Below are 22,247 nucleotides of genomic sequence, written 5' to 3'. Positions count from 1 at the left end.
CGCTGTACCAGGAGATTTAATTTTAATTTTAATTTTAATCCCATTTATATCCCGCCCTTCTCCGAAGACTCAGGGCGGCTTACAAGCTTAGCAGTAGATGCCAGAGTCGAAGAAAAAGAACTGGAAAAAATTACGAAATATTGCAACCTGGCCATCAAAACGGCGTGATTATGGGTGAAACATGTAACAGTGATACCCATTGTCATCGGGGCACTGGGAACTATGTCCAAAAACTTTGCAAAATACATCAAGATACTGCAGTTTCCTGAATGACTCCAGCAACGCTACAAAAAACTGCGCTACTTGGAACATCTTACATTTTAAGGAGGTACCTGGTTGATACCTAGGATGCTGGCAGCAACCCGTGTCAACCATCAGTCCCAGTCAATTTGAATGTTCAGTTGATTGAGGTTCATGTTTAATCAATAAAAGATAATAATAATAATAATAAAAAACAGACAAGCACCTGCAACATTAACTCAAACGTAACAATTGTCAATAAGAAAGACAAAAAAGTCTGGATAATGGACGTGGCAGTGCCTGGAGACAGCAGAATAGACAAGAAAGCGCTGGAGAAGATAACAAAATACAAAGACCTACAAATAGAAACAGAACAACTGTGGGCAAAGGCAAGCAAGGGTAGTACCAATAGTAATAGGCGCCTTGGGTGCAATCCCAAAACAACTGGAGCCCCACTTGAACACCATTGGCATTGACAAATTCGCCATTAGTCAATTGTAAAAGGCGGCCTTCCTAGGAACTGCTTCCATCCTGCACCAATATCTGTAATGCCATCTAACATCCACATCTGCCTATCCCAGGTCCTTGGTAAGGACTCGATGGATAGACAAAAATGCCAAATCCAGTCTGAACATCTGGCTGACTGTGCGGTAATCAACAATAATAATGATGATAATGATAATAATAATATAGTTGGAAGGGACCTTGGAGGTCATCTAGTCCAACCCCCTGCTCAGGCAGGAAACCCTATACCACAGGTCTGCAACCCGCGGCTCCGGAGCCGCATGCGGCTCTTTCAGCCGTCTCCTGCAGCTCCCAGTCCTCTGCCATGTGCAGTCCAAAAAAAAAAAGTGGGACTAAAAAAGTTCAACCAATCAATTCAAATATGCAGGGTAGGTGCATATCTCGCCTTGGCTCCACTCTTCAGTCAAACCCTGTTCTGCGCATGCACGCATGTACGCGCATATGCACACATTTTTTGCGGCTCCCAGTTTTTCCTTTTGTGAGGGAACCGGTTCCGAGTGGCTCTTTCACTGTTTCAGGTTGCTGACCCCTGCCCTATACCATTTCAGACAAATGGCTGTCCAGTCTCTTCTTAAAAAACCTCTGGTGTTGGAGCATTCGCAGCTTCTGGAGACAAGATTGTTCCACTGACTGATGGTTCTAACTGTAAGGAAATTTCTCCTTAGTTCTGGATTGCTTCTCTCTTTGGTTAGTTTGTTAGAACGCTGCAACAGTCGTGTGAAAAACATAAGTCACTTTTCTCAGTGCTGTTGACTTACAACAGTTCATTTTGTGTGGGGTGTGTGTGTATATATGTATGTATGTATGTTTGTGTAATAAATAATACAGTGTGTGTATATGGCCCCAAAATTCTGTTGCTAAGTGAAACATTTATTGAGTTTTGCCCCATTTTATGACCTTCCTTGCCTCACTTGTGAAGCAAATCACTGCAGTTGTTAAATTAGTAACATGATTCTTAAGTGAACCTGGCTTCCCCATTGACTTTCCTTGCTCACAAAAGGTCATCGTATGACCCTGGGATACTGCAACTGTCATAAATATAAGTCAAGTTACCAAGCATCTGAATTTTGATCACGTGATCATGGGGATGCTGCCACGGTCATGAAAAACGGCCATAAGTCACTTTTTTTTAATGCCACTGTAACTTTGAATGGTCACTAAATGAATTGTTAGAAGTCGAGGACTACCCGTACACTAGTTAGGAGAACAGCATCTACAGCATTTTATCCCAAGGCTACAAACTAGGAGGCTCCACACTTTGTGCATAAATGCATTGCTTCCCTTTTAATGGTGAAGTTACTAGCTATGCAATGCTAAAGAATAAAAAGATGTTCAGTCTCCTGCATATCATTTTGTCTTCAACACAACTTGCAGGGGCTCTGTTGCTGGCATGCAATTAGCCATTTAGGTTCTAATCCAGAGACAGATGCCAACTACAAGTCTGATTTGGTGTGACAGCTGCAAAAAAGGAAACATACAAAAATAACTTCTGTTAATGCACCTCTGGATTGTGGCCCTGGGTATTAAGAGTGCAACTGGTCCTTCAATCAAGGAGGAGATTTGTTGACCAGCAAGTTTAACTCACGAGCAAAGAATCTTGTAGCACCTTTCGCTCCAACAGACTGACTTGATACCATCAGGGAATTTGTTAAATCACATTGTCACAATCTGTTTCTAACACCAAGATGACGATGGGCAGGAGGACGTGGTTTATAGTAAAAGAAAATAAAAGTTGAGATCAAATCTAGGCAGCACAATCTCCACCGAGAACTTGAAGGGACAGTAAGTCCAAGAAAACTCCAAACAAACAGAATTCTGATAGGGAATTTAGATACTGGTTGCATTTCAGTAGCAACATTTTACGGCAGTACTTATCAGTCTTTTAGAGCTATATCATCTGTAACTACAAAAAGTAGTCTCAAAATTAGAAAATATTTGCATTCTGTATATTCAGCTTGAAGACTATAGCTGCAATGCTAATCAACTTCAACTGGATAGCTTTCTTATATGCTTCCTGTGTCTTAAATGATATGGCATGTCAGAAACTCCACTGTGTGAAACTATGCTTAGTACTATTAATCTGCTTTGGAAAACTGTAACACGTGGGCGCCAAACTGCACTCTGGCAGCATCCTGTCTCTTTTGCCTTTAAGACAACTTTCATTTTAATAACTTTAATTAAACTATTATAAGTTATCCTCAATAAAGCTCACTGGTAAGAGCTATGAAAGTCAGCCCTGTCATTACACTCCTAATGGGTTAGAAATGAGAAGTCAAAGAGAAATTTTCCTCACTGCAGCAAAGCATGTATGTCATTTTAATAACAGGCTCCTATGTTTTTACAAGCTGCATAAGAGGGAGATGATCAGTAGGTACTGCTGTTCCGATGCTACAATGAAAGGACTTACACCTATTGGTTTTCCTGGCTACTTATTTCAAAAGACACAAACATTCTGTTCTATCTGATGAAGGGCAGCCCTTATTTCTTAGCACAGGTAGTTCTCAACCTATGACCACAACTGGGATCAGAATTTCCACTGCTAAACAAGCTGGTTGTTACGTGAGTCATGCTAGACTTTACAGCCTTCTTGTCACAGTTGTTAAGCGAATCACTGTAGCTGTTAAGTGAATCACGCAATCATTAAGTGAGTCTGGCTTCCCCCGTTGCCTTCACTTGTCAAAGTCGGCTGGGAAAGTTGGAAATGGTGATCCCATGAACACTGCAACCGTTGTAAACATATGCCGGTCGCCAAGCACCCAAATTTTGATCATGTGACCCTGGGAAGGTTGTGATGGCTGCAAGTGTGAGGACCAGTAGTCCTTTTTTCAGCGCCACTTTAACTTTGAACGGTCACTAAATGAATTGTTGTAAGACAAGGACTACCTCTATGTTGCTTGCCAGTTTTCAGCTTATGATAAAAGCTTCCAGATGGTAAAGAGGAAAATGTACATATGTGAAAATTTGGGTATCCAGCTATGCACTGGCTACACAACTTCAGCTACGATGCATGAAAGATGTGTGTCAGGTTTGAAGAAGACTATCATCTTAAAATATCACTTAGTAAAGTATGGCAAATGTGCAAAATATTTGTACTCTTCCTTTCATGCAGTACTTTCAGTATCCATAAGTTATGGGCAAACTTCTATTTATCCTTCTGTTGAACTCTCGTTTAGTTTGGTTCTCCTCTACTAAGCATCACGCATATGCCAGAACACATGGTCAGTGTAAATGCAATTGCCTAAAAAGCACTTTGAAGACCTGTAAATAATACTTAAATTCAAAATGCCTATTTTGTTTTTAGCAGAGCTTCTACAATTCAAATTCAATCATTACTGTATCAAATCAATTATGCTTTGAATCAGCCTTTGAGACAGGACAAGGGCAAATGCACATATCTACCTCAATGAAGTTAATACTAGAACTTTCTGGGAATATATTTAAAGCTACACGATCTGGGCTGTAAAGTTCTGGATGATCATTAGATGTCAAACAAAAAAAAAGAGATGGAAAGGGTTCTGCGCTGTCACCTATTTGTCCAGATTTTTGTGGCCCAGATCTTGTAACAGCCTTAAAAAGGTAAAGGTTCCCCCGCACATGCGTGCTAGTCGTTTCCAACTCTAGGGGCCGGTGCTCATCTCCGTTTCAAAGCCGAAGAGCCGTGGTCATGTGGCCGGCATGACTAGACGCCAAAGGGGCACGGAACACTGTTACCTTCCCACCGTAGCGGTTCCTATTTTTCTACTTGCATTTTTACGTGCTTTCGAACTGCTAGGTTGGCAGAAGCTGGGACGAGTAACAGGCGCTCACTCTGTTATGCGGCACTCGGGATTCGACCCGCCAAACTGCCGACCTTCTGATCAACAAGCTCAGCGTCCTAACCCACTGAGCTACTGCGTCCCTTGTAACAGCCTTACCATACAGCTAAACCATATGATATCAGGAGAAACCGCATCTAGTGCCCTAGAATTTCTATCTGTGTGGCCACTATTAATCACTCTTACACAGAAATAAATTAAAAATTGATTACTTGAGGATCTTCCAGGAAATAAGGGGGATGAAACCTCAATGATACTCCATTTTTGTATTTAAATTAGGGACACAGAACATTAATAATTCCTTCTCTGTTTCCTAAATTCAGGTGTTGTCGTTGTTCTTTTTCTCAATGCTATGTTATAAACCTATTTAGGATGGTTAGATATTTTAAGGTGTTGCAACTGAAAGATGATTCACATATGTGATAATGTGGTATGTCTGGTTTTGATTTAACGCGATGCATAAATTTAACACTATGGTATGTAAGATAACATTTATCACTTAACGTGAACCAGACACTATGCTTTGTTGCACAAATTATAATTAAAACTACGGTAATAAGTGAACAACTGGGAAAACTAAAGTATCTTGCCGTCTCTGTTCCAGACTAAAAACTGGGGAAAAGGCCTGTCACCCGGTTACTCTCATTTGTGTTTAAAACACTGAAAATATGGCTATCCAAACAATACTACTATTACAACTAAAACTCACTAAGAATGGAACCAACTCGATCTGTCCCAGAAGGACATTCCGTAACTGAAGTATAACCAAAACAACCCTATCCCAGGAACCTAACAATCTAATCTCATTGGTGATACAACATAGGCCTATGATAAAAACTGTATGAGATATTACAGCGTTCAGATATTCAGGCTCCAGTCAGTGAGGGCTTTATAGATAAAAAACATCATCTTGTTTTGGGTTTAGGAACAAGTGAGCCACGCAAATGTAGTTAATATCTGCTGATGTCTAGTTTCTAAAGCATAAATCGTGTAGTAGTTTTGTCAGCTGTGATTCACATTAGCTGAAGTCCAAAGTTTTTCAAGGGCAGCCAGTACAAAGGCTGGTTTCACACATCATGCTAAGCCATAATTGGTTACCGGTAACTACCAATTTATTGAAATACTACAATTGTGTGAAGGGCAAACCTAGTCAGAGTGTTATAGTAAGTACCCTAGAGGTAGCTAAGGCATGTTTACAGACTAGATTCATTGTCCCCAGGAAGCAGTGTAACTAGCATAAAGAAAGGAACTCTTGGCTACTTGGCTGTCTAAAAGCAGTGCTAGGTCTAAGAATCTGCACTCCCGCCAGGCCGCAAAACTTGCAAACTTGCAAATAAAATAAAATAAGGGGATACAAATCCATCCATTATAGGTTGTACCTAAATTCTAGATTTGTTTGTCTACTGTCAATCTTACGAGGTGGACCTGAACAGGAAACATGGATAAACTAATTCTAATACATTGTAAAGCAATATTAACACATTCACGCAAGTCTGAAAGTAAAATTCTCTTGCTATCACCATTACAGTCTAAGAACCTAGAGAGGGTCCCTTCTGAGCCTCTCGTTCTATCCATAATGCAGTTGCAGGCTACGTTGTCTCTTATCTGGCCATTCCCTAAGCAGCCTCTCTTCGTCCCATTCCCCAAGGCTTTTCCCACATATCATTACATCTACTGACCAGTAAAACCTTCATTTTATCTCAATTGAGCCTCAGGTTGTGTGCTAATATTCAGTCCTTCCTATTGTCCAGAACATCCATAGCCTTCTTGGCTTAGTTGAAAAAAAGATTTAAATATTATCAGCATGGTATATATTCCCAACATTTCTGTGAGGATGTGATGAGAACCAGTGTGGTGAAGTGGTTAAGCTATAAGATTAGGAAGGGGAGACCCAGTCCACTCTCAACCATGGAAGTTCATAGAGTCACTATCTCTCAACTCAACCAATTCACAGGGCTGTTTTGAGGGAAAAGAGGTGAAGTGTCAACCTATTATGTACACACTTTGAACTTCCGTGGAAGACGTGACATATAAAAGTAACAAATAAGAACTACAGGGATAGTATATGCTAGACTACCCAGGACCCATTGGGTCATCGCTTCAGCAATATTTCCTTACCTAAACAAACAGAATGACTAAGAGCAGGCAAAAAAAATAGTGGGAGAAAGAGCAAGTTCCAACTTTCTGCTGGCTTCCCCATTGATCTTCTTGTAGGAAGCTGATAGAGAGCATTGGAAATGATGATCATGTGATGGTGGTTGACCACAGGAATCAGGAGTCCCTGAGTTTGGATACATTTTTTAAGTTAGTCCATTTGAAGTACATTGGTTTAAAAATTGTTGCCCTATGATGCACTGTTTCACCCAAGTGAAGGTTACAAACATTAAACACAAGAGTTTGGGTTATACATATATGCCTGAGGGATCTAATAAGCCAAGGACCAAAAGGCAGTGAAATTGTCTTCTAGTAGGAGTTCCTAAAAACATCTGGCCAATACATTCAGGAACCCCCCTAATATATTATCCCTCAATCTTGAATTAGCTAGTTTCTGAAGGATGCATTTATAATTTAAGATTTAAGATTTATTGAGATTTTTATACCGCCCTTCTCCCAAAGGGACTCAGGGCGGTTCACAGGGCATAAATATAAACAACAGTACAAACATTAAAAGATAATTAAATTAATGCCCAAGTTAAAACCAGAATAATAAAACAAACCAATAAAAAACCCAAGTACCCCCATCAGGCCAGACCCGCTAGTTCAAATAAATGGGTCTTCAACCCGCGACGGAAGGATCGGAGGTCTGATGCCATCCGGAGCTCAACCGGCAGTTGGTTCCATAACGCCGGAGCACCCACAGAGAAGGCCCTCCCCCTGGGGGCCACCAGTCGACATTCCTTGACAGGAGGCACCCTGAGGAGGCCCTCTCTGTGGGCGCGCACAGGGCGGAGGGGAGTCGACGCCGGCAGCAGGTGGTCCTCGAGGTATCGTGGACCCATGCCATGTAGGGACTTAAAGATCATAACCAAAACCTTGAACCTTACCCGGAAGACAACTGGTAACCAATGCAGCTCACGGAGCAAAGGTGTAACATGGGAGTACCGGGAAACTCCCAAGACAACTCTCGCGGCCGCATTCTGTACCAGTTGGAGCCTCCGAGTAGTCTTCAAGGGAAGTCCCATGTAGAGAGCGTTACAGTAGTCTAGGCGAGAGGTCACGAGCGCATGAGTGACCGTACACAAGGCCTCCCGGTCCAGATAGGGCCGCAACTGGCGCACCAGGCGAACCTGGGCAAAAGCCCCCCTAGTCACGGCCACTATGTGATCCTCCAAAGTGAGTCGTGAATCTAGGAGGACTCCCAAGTTGCGAGCCCTATCCACAGGGGGTAAAAGCTCACCCCCCATAGAAAGAGGTGGAACATCCCAGGTGTCTCGGGAAGCCGGAATGTACAGCCACTCAGTCTTGTCAGGGTTGAGTTGAAGTCTGTTCCTCCCCATCCAGACCCGAACCGCCTCCAGGCAACGGGACATCACAGCGAGGGCATCACTGGGGTGGTTTGGGGTCGAAATAAAAAGTTGGGTATCATCAGCATATTGATGATACCCAACTCCAAAACCACGAATGATCTCACCCAGCGGTTTCATATAGATGTTGAACAGGAGAGGCAAGAGGACCGACCCCTGAGGAACTCCACAAGCGAGAGTCCTAGGGGTCGACCTCTGCCCCCCTGCCAACACCGACTGCGAGCGTCCCAGGAGATAGGAGGAGAACCACTGAAAAACCGTGCCTCCCACTCCCAATCCCCTGAGACGCTGCAGCAGGATACCATGGTCGATGGTATCGAAAGCCGCCGAGAGGTCTAATAGGACTAGGACAGAGGAATACCCCCTATCCCGAGCCCTCCAGAGATCATTCACCAGAGCGACCAATGCCGTCTCCGTGCTGTGCCCGGGCCTGAAACCCGATTGGTAAGGGTCCAGATAATCCGCTTCATCCAGGACCAGAGGGAGCTGATGCGCCACCACACTCTCAACAACCTTCGCAAGAAAGCGAAGGTTGGAGACTGGACGAAAGTTGTTCAATACAGCTGGGTCCAAGGCAGGCTTCTTGAGGAGAGGTCTCACCACCGCCTCCTTCAAGATGGTGGGGAAATAACCCTCACTCAAAGAAGCAGATATAACCGCCTGGAGCCAGCCTCGTGTCCTCTCCCTAGCTGCATAAACCAGCCAAGAAGGGCACGGGTCCAATAAACATGTGGTGGAACTCAGCTTCCCCATAATCCTGTCCACTTCATCAGGGGTCACAGAATCAAACTCCTCCCAGATAACATTGACAAGACCGCCCGTGTCCTGATCGTCAGACTCTGCCCAGCTGGAGTCCAAACCGGTCCGAATCCGAGCGATTTTATCCGACAGATGTTGACCAAACTCCTCGGCACGACCCTGCAAGGGATCCTCCCTCACCTCCTGATTAAGAAGGGAGCGAGTCACCCTAAACAAGGCGGCCGGGCGATTATCTGCGGACGCGATGAGGGTGGAGAAGTAATTACACCTCGCCTCCCTCATCGCAGCGAGATAAGACCTAATATAGGTTCTTAACCGCAATCGGTCGGGTTCAGATCGGCTGGACCTCCAGCAGCTCTCTAGGCCCCGTTTCCGACGCTTCATCTCCCGGAGCTCCGCGGAGAACCATGGAGCTCGCTGGGATCTGCGCCGGGTCAGGGGCCGCAAGGGTACAACCCGGTCGAGTGCCTCAGTGGCTGCCCTTTCCCAGGCTTCCACTAAGGCATCCGCCGAGCTGTGAGCAATGGAGGCAGGTGGAGACCCCAGCGCCGCTTGGAATCTCTCAGGATCCATTAGGCGTCTGGGGCGGTACCATCTAGTTGGCTCCGTACCTCCACGGCGAGGGGTGGCAAAATGGAAGACCAGCCGCAGGAGGTGATGATCGGTCCATGACAGGGGCATAATAAATGGAAAGCCCCCACCAAGATCATCCAACCACCGTCCAGATAAGAAAATCAGGTCAAGGGTGTGGCCTCCCTCATGAGTTGGCTCAGAAATTACCTGCGTCAGGTCCATGGCCGTCATGGAAGCCATGAACTCCCGAGCAAGCTCAGATGAACCTCCCAGGGATGGTAGGTTGACGTCTCCCAAAACTATAAGTTTGGGGAACTCAACCACCAACCCTGAGAGGACATCGAGCAGCTCGGGCAGGGCTGCCGCTACGCGACTAGGCGAAATGTACACGAGCAGCAAGCCCAACTGCGCCCCAGAGCCAAATCTCATAAAGAGAGACTCACACCCGACTATCTGAGGAACGGTGGTCTCCCGCGGACATAAGGTCTCCCTAACGATCACCGCCACACCCCCACCCCTACCCTGAGCTCGAGGCTGGTGTAGCACCCGGAAGCCTGGTGGGCAAAGATCAACCAAAGGGACCCCACCCTCTGGGCCCAACCAAGTCTCCGTGATGCAAGCCAGGTCCGCATGCTCACCCTCAACTAAATCCCTAATAAGGGGAGCTTTGTTGACCACGGACCTGGCATTCAGGTACACCAGCCGGAGCTCAGGAGGCTGCACATCCTCGCTCCCGGAACCTCGGGAAAGAAGCAGAGGGTCGGAGCGCCCCACCGCTTGCAAATAGCGGAGACGGCGCTCCCGGTAACGATATGGCCCCCTGTCTATCCGCCTGCTGCCATTCCCCGTCGTGGGAATTGGTAATCCCACGACCCGCTCATGAGCCCCGGAGACAACGACCCCTCGTTCTCCCCCGCGCGGTCAGACCCAAGTCTGGCCTGAACTATGGTTGATTGGCCGCCCCCCAAAGCCAGACAACCCCTATCTCCCACCCCCCTCCCCAACCCCGTAAAATTTTTTGATAAAAACAAAATCAGGGGCCTCTTATTACATTTATGTTGATGGCCCCTACCCCTGCCCAGCCATCTCTCAGAGACCCAAAACTCGGGCCCTTCATCGAGGTTAGAATTTAAAGAGGCGGGTCGCACCCAGGCGAGGGGGGCACCCCTGAGGGCGAGCAAGTCCGTGCTAGTATATTGTCGCATGTTAGTCCAGCAAGTCCAGAATAATGCTCCTGAGAGTGCTGGAAACTCCCAAACAACTAACAGAGATGTATTCCTATTATTTAGATGACTTTCTCAAGAGTTCACTGAAGCTTGAACACAGAATGGAATGAGTTGGAATAATGGTCTTCATCCAGAATACCTAGAATTGTGGTGCCATGTGTGGTATATCTGCTATATTCTCCTATATTTGACTATATTTTAAAGAGAGATATTTGCTGACAGTTACTTAGTTTGAGAGGATTAAATACATAAATAAATAAATACTTTATTTTGCAAAATTATTATTAGAGGAGTTGAAATTAATCATCTTTACTTTGCATTCTCAATACAATTCAACTGGTTGTCAGACTTATGTCCGTTGTAATGAACAACCAGCCTTATTCCTCCAGGCAACTTGGCTCATGGCCTTAAGTGAATCCCATTAATCAAAACTAAAGAAGCGGCTCCCTCAGTTACATTAGAATGTGAAAAAGGTTATTTTATCAGAACAAGGTTATAGAATTTATCATAATGGGTTTTGTGGAAATGAGTAAATACTCTGCTCATTACTTGGAATGCAATACCATTGTCACTGAAGAACCCAAAATAATTCTATGGGAGAACACTGGGCTAGAGAGAAATGATTTATCAGTTACAAAGAAGGCCTTAATTTGCTTTACCAAAAGTCAGTCTAGTCATCTATTTAATTGTTTCATTGCTTTAAGTTTTAGAAAAAAACCAAGACATCTGTGTTCTGTGTTCTTAGCCACAATCATGTATCTACTACCTAGGTCAGGGGTAGGCAACCTCTCGGCTCTTTTATGACTCATGGACTTCAACTCCCAGAATTCCTGAGCCAGCTGGCTCAGGAATTCTGGGAGTTGAAGTCCATAAGTCATAAAAGAGCCGAGGTTGCTTACCCCTGACCTAGGTCATCCCCTTCATAAATCAGTCAGAGCTCAAGCAGGGTGACCAGTTATAGTAACTGAGACAGCTGTGATTTTAAAAATTAATTTTAGGACTTCAAACATGTGGATTTGGGTCCTCAGAAGATGAGGCTACAGGGATGCTTTGGGCAGCATCTTGGACAAAACTTTCTTTTAAGCAGATATTTCAACCCATCCCTCTTTCGCAAAAAGAAAGATTTGAAGCTAATCTTCACAATTCATAGATGATATTGTCGCAAACAGATAGTGTATGATATCTAAACATACATACACACACACACACACACACATATACATACATACATACTTTTCAATATAGATCACAGTTGAATAACAGGTGATAAGATTCATCCTGGCCAACCTGTGCATATCCCTAATTTCATTACCCCCTTATGCCAGCAACCTGGCAAAGACCATTCTTCCTGAAAATAATAAGAGACAAAGATACATACTGTTCACACTGACAAACGTAAGAAGCAACAGGGTTACATTAACTTCCCTCAGTTAGCTGTGCTGCATAAAATTTCTTACTACTGCTGACAAAGAGACAAAAGCTCTAGTCATACCTTACAGCTTGTTTCACTTTTTATGACCACTACATGGGGGCTAAAATGGAAAGAAACAAGCAGAAAAGTATCCTTTAACTATGTCAACACCAGGCCAATTGTCTCTTTAGGTTTTTTTAATAATACAAAAAAATAAAAAGACAGGTAGTGATAATCTTTTGTTTCTTTTGACGGGGAAGCTGTCAAAGATAGTCACTGTCAAATTGATTAGGGCATCCATGAGAGTACGCCCAAAATGCAAAGGAGTATTTCCCAAAGTGCAGCAATTAATTGTGTCAGCTGCATCATGTAAGAGCTCTGCTTCTTGAAAGTGGTATCCTCTCTTATTTCAGGGTAATCTGTCTCTACTTCCCACCAGAAAGCCAGAAGAAAACTATGGCTTCTTAATCTACCCACACATCATACAATATTTGAATTTTAAAATGCAGCACTGCAACTTAATCTTGCCAAAATGATAAGGGTTGAAAAGTTATACCTTTGGTGTTTAATAATTGTAAAATAGTTGGGGAGCAAAAAAAAAGCAAGCTAAACAGGATACTAGCCATCTTTATGACAGCTAAGGCAGGCTGATGTTAATTTCTTTCTCAACTTTCAGAACTGTTATACTATTGCTAATGTGGCTTAGTTGTTCATCTTTCTGCCAATCTTTCAAAATCTTGATTTCTCTAATAAATATACTTGTTAAGCACCAAAGGAAGAAATCCTTAACCACATTCTAGGACCCAGTTATCTAAAGTAAAATCCACTGAACTCAACGGAATTGTGTATATGTATGTGTGATTTTAGTTCTTAGACCGTTGAAGTTTTATAAGTTGTAGAAGTGTTTTCTTGGCCACAAGGCAAATCGGGAATACTTTTCTAAATAAAAGTCATCTGTAGAAAAAAGGATATCATGCATTAAAAAGCAAAGAAAATGCTCTTAGTTAATGGGAAAACCTGATGCTAGATATCTCACAAAAAACTCAGTTTTAATTTTGATTCTCTGAATTCAAAAGATAGAATATTCTGTGATAGATCAGAAGGATCCTATTTCTTTAATTTCTGTATCAAAAGCGATCATAACAGCTTTTGGAAGACTAAAAAGAGTAGGTGGGCTGATGTGTTTGGCTAAAATTGGAATCACACCTAGGACTTACAGATTTCATTAGGGAAACCACTTATTTTATTCAAGCGTATTTCAAGCCATTTCTGGGTCTGATGCCATTTCATTAACATTGATAAATGATAGCTATACAATTCCTAAAAATAACAAGGGACAAGTAAATAGAGGGTTGCTTACAAGCAGCTAGGTAATGGCAGCATAGACTTTTTTTTTAACCTTGAACTAGAAACTAATGTCATTTTAGGTGAGCTAGATTCTAACTCTAGAAAACTCTGTCCTTGTTTCACTTAAAATGCCCATCAAACAGTTCTTGTTAGCCATATTGAAAAATATGTAAACAAGAGCAGTAGCCTGCAGCCCCCTAAGACTATAAATGTCTTGCCAACTGGCACAGTATATAGACAAGGCCCTATTTCTACATATTCTGTACTGCTTTGACTGAGACTCATGCATGTTTGTCTACCAATGGCAGTCTGGATTCCCAGTTTAATCCACAGGCCTTAGTTTGCAGAAAACTATCCTAAGCATTTGCCACCTCACTATACATGGTGAACAATACAGATGTAGAAGCATTTTGCCCTATGCCAATAGAACAAATGCCACCTATCCAGAATAGGACTTAATAGCTATACTGAACTAGCCCTGGCATACATCAGGTTTCACTTTTTTCTTTGGGACAAACTGCATTATGTTTGTAGCAAGGATCCTCTCAGTTCTCCCACAATAAATAAGTGAATTAAAGTTACCACTGAGGTCCACTTGGTGAGCCTCTTGGGTGATATAACATCACTTACACGATGACTTTTGTGGAACATGGTCAGTGTCTCCTTTTAGCCTTATAGGAGTATAGAAGTATTCTGATAATTGTCTCCTGTCCTGCAATTAACTATTTTTTGTTTAATAAAGGATGTTTCAACGGCTTAAGATCCAATTGACTGCCATCTCCTAGTACCTATGGGAAAGGATTCATGCATTGAAAGGGATTCTGAAGCAGGCCCAGGCACAATGTGAAGGACAAGATGCGGCATAGGGCAGGGCCCACTGAAAAGCAAATAAAACACAGTACTCAAAATATAAACAGAATGCTAGGATATAGATGTGCAACATCAACTGATTATTTTGGGGAAGGCCTGTCTTTGTATGCCCGATAGGCAGAAGATTTGGGATTTAAGAAATATGTAACTGCTTTTGCAAAATAAATCTGAATCGGTTTTGGTGATGATTACAAGGTGCAACCAGCATATGGTATGGTGCTTCTCTACTGAAATGAGAGGGAAATTGCAGCAAATGTGCAAGCAGCTGCCTTCTGCATCCTGGAGTGGACTATATACACAATCAGTTACTATAGCATACAAGGAAAAAGGTGGCAATTGAATGCCGAAATAATACCGACCAGCACAGCAGACATGATTTCAGGCTAACTGTTTATCTAATAAGAGGGTTGAAGGCAGGTGATGCTGGTGGTGAATAAGTGGAGGGGCTCTGGGCCTGATGGGTGCTAGATTTCGGGGGGGGGAGCAGGTGGCTGCGGGTGGGGTGGGGGTGCCGATAAAAGGCACACACCATGCTCTATCGGGATTTAGGCAGGCTGGATCCAAGGTGGATCTTGAGGTGACCGCCAAGCGACCAGCGGGTGCTGCTGGATGCATGGTGGCACGAAAGGAGGGTGCTGAAGCAACGTGCTGCGGGAGCCGCATTCGGGAGGGCGATCCCACCGGGTGGACGAGGGATGGCGAAACGCTACTCCGGATGACTGAATGCGGGCGATCCGACTGCGCTAGCACCAATGTGGCTGAAGGGGGGATCGCGCCGCCGACGGATGCGGGGAGAAGCGGGCTGAGGGAGGGCAGAGGGGTGTGGATGCAGGCTCGAGTCTGACGGCGGGCGAGATGGGGGCGCGCGCGCCCAGTACCTGTGAGGCTCTCCCCTGTTCCGCGCCACTCGCCGCCGCCGCCGCCGCCGCCACCTCGGGGGTCTCGGGAAGGCCGGGCCCGGCGGGGGGCGCGGGCGGCTCGGGGGGGGCTGCTCCCCCCGCCCGCTCCCGCCGCGCCCCAGCCGCGCCCACCGCTTTATTCCGCCTGCGAGTCATGCTTGTCCTGCACCCCACGCAGTAGCTCCCGCCGCCGCCGCCGCCGCTCGCCGCCGATAATGCCGTTGCTGCTCGCCGCCGCTAACGCCGCCCGCCGCCGCCACCGCCGCCGCTGCTTTCAGACAGGACAACAGCCAATATGGCGGCGCGGCCCGTCCGGCCCCTGCCCGCGGGGGAAGCCTTCGCCGCCATCGCCGAGGCGGGCAGTGCCTGGGCAGCGCGCCCCCCAGTGGCTGGAGGAGACGCACGTTGGAAGCAGGGTGAGCGCACGGCGGCGACTAAATGGCCCGGGAGGAAAGCCAGTGGCTTTGGGCAGGGAGACCCCAGCCCCCCCCCCCCGCTCCCTCTGCAGCGTTCTGCCGGGCTCAGCTGGCTGGTTGTCGTTTGGAGGCGGTTTCCGAAAGTGGGAAAGCTGCCTTTGCAAAAATAGATACAGGTCAGGTAACGTTGTTCCTTGGGCACTGATGCAGAAGGAAGAGTGTTTGGAAATGTTAACTGAGCGTTATCCCTTTCCATCCGGTAAAAGGGGTCGCCCTCATCTAGACTGGCCGCCCCCTCTCGTTTCTGTCCCGTTGATTTTTCGCTTTCCAACTATGTATCCTTGAAATTAGTTATTAAGAGCCTTCAAGTGATCGCCTCACTTAAGATGCCCATGCAGTTTAGAAGAATGTACTGCTTGTAGTATACAGTATAGTTGTACGTGTGTTCGAAAGCAGATTTTGAAACATTTCTAAACCGCCTCCTTAAAATACTCTCTGTGCAATGTAAAAAGTAAAACAACGTAAAATGTAAAAGAATTGCAATAAAACAGGGTTAATAAAAATGACACAACATATTTTGTCAGGAAAAAGGAAAGATTTGAGGAAACAGGTCTGTCTTCAATAGATGCTGGAAACAATACCTAAATTAGTTCTGCTAATGGCCCATCTACTCCAGCATTCTGTGTGATATAGAAGGCAAATAAGTACCAAATTTAGACAGATGTGCTGCTTGTAATTCTTGTAGCAAAACTGTAAATAGATATCCAGTCTGGCAGACATTAATAGGCTTATCATGAATTTATCCAGTGTCATTTTAACCTGTCAGAATTAACTATTCCCAATCTGATGGCAGCAAATTCCACCATGTAAATATCCATTAAGTAAAGAAATCTCCCTATATTCAAGTTTAATGGGTGACTCTAACATTATGGGAAAAGGATCAAAACTTCCCTCTATCCACATTTTCCATAGTATGAATTATTTTATATGCTTTATACTTTTTCCCTTACTATCCAATAGTCTGCAGTAATATTAGCAAGTTATAAACAAATTACAGATAGTCCTCGACTTACAACCACAACTGAGCCCCAAATTTCTGTTCTTAAGTGAAACATTTGTTAAGTGAATTTTGCCACTTTTTACTACCTTTCTTGCCTCAGTTGTTAAGTGAATCACTGCAATTGATAAATAAATAACCCAGTTAAGAGAGTCTGGCTTTCCCATTGACTTTGCTTGTCAGAAGGTTGAAAAAGGTAATTATATCATCTTGGGACACAGCAAGCGTCAGAAGTATGAACCAGTTATTGATCATCTGAATTTTGATTGCTTGATCATGGGCATGCTGGAAAGGTCTTAACTGTGAAAAACAGTCATAAGTCACTTTTTCCGTGCCATTGTAACTTTGGTCACCAAATAAACTCTTATAAGTCAAGGACCACCTGTACCTATTGATGTAGATTAGCAATGGAGGTATATAAAGAAATGGGTCTATTATTTATTGAGTTGCATGTATACAGCATTCATATATTGATTATATATTTATCTACGAATCTGTATATGTATCCATGAAGCCACTTGTGCTTTTGCTTTATTTAGTGATATTTTTATTTCCTTTTTAATAATTATACTTTTCTTTCTTTTTTATAACTTTGTGTATTGTTTATTTTTGTTTAATTTATTTTGTCTTCATTTAATTAAAACACACATATGCAAAGAGAATCTATACAAGGCAAGGCTTCAGATCTGAGAAAGACAAGATAGCATGTACATTCTTTCAACAAAATGGGGGGGGGGATTAGAGCTGGTACTGGAAGCATGCTGCATTTTGCAGCTTGTAGCTGGACTTACAACAGACTGGGAAGGTGACATATAAATCTTCAAGGACAGGGCCTGATAATTCATTCTATGCTTTGATAAGCTACCTTTACAGTTTACAGCAGAGGGCACTGTTCCTTCATTCCAGACAATACCAATACAAATTGTCCTATCATATATCATTTAACCTGCATTAATTTAATAATTACAAGCTAAAATGTGGACTTAAACAGAAATGCTTTGCCTCTTCCATTTTAAGAAAATGGCCAAGTACCCAAAACCCTCAGTTAATTTGCATGATTTTTAACTGCTTCAAAAAAATCCTTTTTGTGGAATTTCTGTTTTCAGTTTTATCTATCAGACTATTGTTTTAAGTGTCTGCTTTCCAGGGTCTTTCCAGTTAGCTCTGTTTGCTTATTCATCATAACATGTCTTTTAATCATTAAGTTTTACTCAATGCCACTACACCTAGAAGGAAACTTAAGCCGCCTTCTTCTGAAAATAGTAAATAAATAATTACTGCATCGATTTTCAATCTTTAGAGGACACGATTTGAAAAAGGTCCTAGCAATGACTTCATTCAATATTTCTCTTTTTGCAGCAAATGCTTGCTTCTCGTGTATCTGACAAATGGACACCCATCCCTAATAATGCATCCTACAATAAAAGGGCTTTTTACAACATATTTTCATCCGATTACTCAATCAACTTATTTCTGAATTTGCATAGACACTGAATAATAAACTAATCTAATAGACTGGGTTCACATAATATAGCAAGCACAAAAATAGAAAAAATATAACCAAGCTAAAATTAACATGCTATGTGATTGCAGGTATGTCTTTAACTGATCTGGTTAATGCAAATAAAGGAGAATATTTGTAGCTGAGGGTTGAAATGAGGGATCCTTGGTGTTCTCTGAGCTTGGTTGTTTTCTTGCAGAGGTTTTACTACCCAAACTAGAAAACATCAGGGCTAGTAAGGAGTGGGGTTTGCTCTCTTCTAGTGGCTTGCCCTGTCAGTATTGGTGGGGGTGGTCTTAGATGTTCTTTGGTTGGGCTGTTTACCCTTGGGTTTTTTTTGGCAATTCCTTGATTGGGGTATGGTTTACTTGATTATTGGTCTGATGTTAATCTAAGATTACCTCCAAGATAAATTGAGGGTAGGGAGACTTTAGCCAGCAGCACTTACCAGGTGCTATCCAAGGTACTATTAGTTTTAATGTGACTTTGTCTGCTATATCTGAGTTACTCACAATCCAGTGTGATCAGATCTTTCTTAAACCTTTGATTATATCTTTGAGCTTCAGGTCACCATAAACGGGATACAATCATTTTTGTGTCTCAGACACCTTAACTGAGAAATTGAAAGCACTTTTTCTTAAAGAACAGTTTCATGGTAAGCTACAATAGGTAAAGGTAAAGGTTCCCCTGCACATACGTGCTAGTCTAGTCGTTTCCAACTCTAGGGGCCGGTGCTCATCTCCCTTTCAAAGCCGAAGAGCCAGCGCTTGTCCGAGGACGTCTCCGTGGTCATGTGGCCGGCATGACTAGACGCCAAAGGCACACGGAACGCTGTTACCTTCCCACCATAGTGGTCCCTATTTTTCTACTTGCATTTTTTACATGCCTTCGAACTGCTAGGTTGGCAGAAGCTGGGACGAGTAACAGGCGCTCACTCTGCTATGCGGCACTTGGGATTCGACCCGCCAAACCTCTGATCTTCTGATCGACAAGCTCAGCGTCCTAACCCACTGAGCCACCGCGTCCCTACAAGCTACAATATGGAATACATATTATTCAGCACTGAATATATTATAATTAGACATTATGTCAATTAAACAATCCTAATACTAATGCTAATGGCAAGAATGCTATTGTATTCAGAAATATATTCATTCTGTTTGATTTAGTAATCAGTTGAATCTGCAGATATTAGGAAATGTGCTATTTTATTTTATCTTCCAGAAATGATGTTCTAAAAAGCTAACATTTACTTCATTAATCGTTTGGGTACTTTCCATTTGGATAACTTTATCTCAGTGTTTTCTGCAATGTTAGGCCCAATAGTTAACTACCTGATAGCTTTGTTTATCCCTGCGTATATAATTCTCATAGTCCTTTTGGTTTTTGTTTTGTTTTTTTCATTAATGGCTAGTGTTATATTCATTAGTTTGTTCATCTGTTGGACTTATTCTTATGGCTCAAAATACCTTTAATAAAATGTTAAAAAGTCATACATTCTTGATTTACAACCATTCATTTAGTCTCCATCCAAAGTTAATGGCCCTGAAAAAAGTGACTTATCATTTTTCACACAACTTTGCAGCATCCCTACGGTCATGTGATCAAAATTCAGACACTTGGCAACTGGCATGTATTTATGATGGTTGCAGTGTCCCAGGGTCATATGATCACTTTGCTTGCCACCCTCTGACAAGCAAAGTCAAAGAGGAAGCTAGATTCATTTAACAACTATTACAGGAAAGGTCATAAAATGGGGCAAAAATCACTGGCTCATTGTTATAAATATGACTTTAAACTGAGAGGTTAATAAATTTAATATAGACAAATTTTCTAATCCAATTTAAAATGAATGCTACAGATAGATTTGTAATTTCTTACTGGAATCAAAACTTTTAGAAGATATGTAGAATTAATTTGAAAGCTTATTTCCATTTCTATAAATCTTACACAGTAACTTAAGAGTACTTCTTATCAGTCAAGGTTAAAAGTATCATTTTCTATAGACATCTAATTCCCTCAGACTATGGAATGCAAGAACGAATTTTAGCAACCTTGATACCCATGTTTAAACCAAAAAAAGCGTCATATTAGGTTATGCAGGTATTTATGTCAGTGTCTGGGTATCTCAGTGATATCATCTCTAATCCTTGCTGTGGGATTATGTAAGCATCACTTCATTTATAATGATAGTATCTCTTAATCTTCTTGCCTACGACAGCAGCAACCTTTGTTTAGAAAAAGGCTATGGAAAGTGACCTCAGGAAAAAGGACATGAAGGGGTTTTTTTTGGTTCTTTTTTAATTTGGTATATCATGCTAAGACCAATTTCCCAAATTACAGGCAGTTGTAGATACAGGTTTATCCAAAATTCTGGATAAAACAATTGTACTTTTCTTCAAGAGCAAAACCAGAGTATTATGCAAAGAAAACTAATTTTGCATTTAGATTTGTGAAAATCCACCCTTCCCCTTTAATTAGCACATGTATACAAGCTACAGATTTACAGCCAGTTAACTAAGGAGATCAGGTTTCAGTAGTAGCAGAGTGGTTATGTTTATAATCCCAAATAATAGTGGAAACAATTCATCTCCTCTGGTCAGTAAATTATAGTTGCCTGTGAAATCCCTAAGAAGAAATTGTATAACTACTTCAGGAATAATTATATCTGAAATTATAAAGTGTAAATGTGGGAGAATAAAAATATGCCAGTTTGGATTCTCTGAAACTACACAATTTTAACACACTTTCTGAGACTAGATATTCTATATTGGGTCACCAATACAAATCAGAGGGATGAGGAAGGCTGTGGAACTCAATGCATGAAGGATCTGTGGACTCTACATCAGCCTTTGAAGGCCTCGTATGTGAAATCTGAAAATGCTCTTCTTCAGCATGAAACTCTATAGCTAATATCCCTGTTGTACCATAAGTCCAGGACTCCAGTCTTGCTGACTCTCAGTGAGTGAGCCATTCAGACATTCTCTTTGATCCTAGTTGGTCTTTGGGCTGCATTCCTTCCTGCTTGCCTCTCGGCAATCCTCAGTATGTGACCAAACACTGAGAGGGCAGCGGCCACATAGTTAGATTACCATGCCCGGAGCAGAGAATTCAAATACAGAGGGGCTGTCAGAAGCACTGCTTGTGTGAGTGAGTCCATATTTAGAAGTACCTTGGCCTTTTCCTCCTGATTGAGACTTACATTGGGTAACTTTTAAAATAAAATGTGTTCCTTGCTCTTCATACCTTATACCGTAAGTATTTCTAGCTAGACATCACAAAGTGGGGAAATCCTTTCTTTAAAATGGATATAATGGGGTGGCTGAGTGCTGTGTTTCTTACACAGTAGTCAATACAAAAAAAAAAGACAATGGGATAAAACCTCTTCTTCCTTAGGTACACAAACTGGGCTGAAGTTGCGGGACCGTTACTAAAAGTGAGCACAGGGGACGCAACCACCTCACCAGTGGAGTTGGCCGAGGAGGATCAGTGGCAGTGCCTGCACTGAAGATCACTTTCGGAATTGCATCAGCGTGCACCCAACCAGCGCCCTTCAGTTGGGTTGGACTTCAACACCGGAGCCCTTGCCTCGGTTGGCGTTCAATGCATCTGGAGAGCTTCAGTCGGGGAAGAAACTCATAAGGAAGCAAAAGCAACCATCCTTGTGGCTTTAAATTCCTGAAATGGCGGCTCTAAAGCAGGGGAGACACCCAGCCTCTCACTGCTACCCAAACTTGTATCAGGATGACCCTGTCAACCACACATCCCGAACCGCGATAGAACTGGAAAGGCCGGCGAGATCGCCCCCAGCGCTAGTTCTAATGAGGCGAGGTCCATTGCAAAAGAGCACAGCAGCGTCCCGCCGCCTTCTCCTCTCCGCTGCCGTCCTCCGGGGGCTGCCATCTCGTTCGCCCGTCCCGCGGAGAGTTTGCTGCCGCTGCCGCCCCCCCCCCCGCCCTAGATAACTTTGATTCAGGCGAGGGCGGGCGCTCCGTCAATCAGCCGAGCGCCGGCGGAGGGAGCCCATCGCAACCCTACGCGGTCACGTTCCGGTTGGCCAAGGCCCGCCTCTTCTGGGCGTGGC

At 43.3% G+C, this 22,247-nt stretch overlaps 2 protein-coding genes across 5 annotated transcripts in view; one reads left to right on the top strand and one right to left on the bottom strand.

Annotated features, from left to right (window-relative positions):
- The window catches only part of FAM193B (family with sequence similarity 193 member B), a 43,868-nt gene extending 28,359 nt beyond the window's left edge, over positions 1 to 15,509 (bottom strand). The window contains exon 1 of one of the 4 annotated variants that reach the window (XR_014024893.1): positions 15,169 to 15,509. Coding sequence is in view for 3 of the 4 variants with exons in the window: in XM_081315883.1 (XP_081172009.1) it covers positions 15,169 to 15,345 (177 nt within the window). In the remaining variant the exon portion in view is untranslated. The remainder of the gene's footprint in view (positions 1 to 15,168) is intronic. The other 3 variants (XM_081315883.1, XM_081315885.1, XM_081315884.1) reach the window with 3 other exon arrangements.
- Positions 15,485 to 22,247, top strand: part of ZFYVE28 (zinc finger FYVE-type containing 28) — a gene marked incomplete at its 5' end in the record, with an annotated part of 51,675 nt that continues 44,912 nt past the window's right edge. The window contains 3 exons of the mRNA XM_081319042.1: positions 15,485 to 15,605; positions 15,698 to 15,786; positions 15,872 to 16,014. Coding sequence (XP_081175168.1) covers positions 15,485 to 15,605; positions 15,698 to 15,786; positions 15,872 to 16,014 — 353 coding nt within the window. The remainder of the gene's footprint in view (positions 15,606 to 15,697; positions 15,787 to 15,871; positions 16,015 to 22,247) is intronic.

This window comes from Vipera berus, assembly GCF_964194415.1.
Source record: "Vipera berus genome assembly, chromosome: 2".
Lineage (NCBI taxonomy): Eukaryota > Metazoa > Chordata > Lepidosauria > Squamata > Viperidae > Vipera > Vipera berus.
The sequence above is the reverse complement of the archived record's forward strand: the minus strand, read 5'-3'. Positions and strand labels throughout refer to the sequence as shown.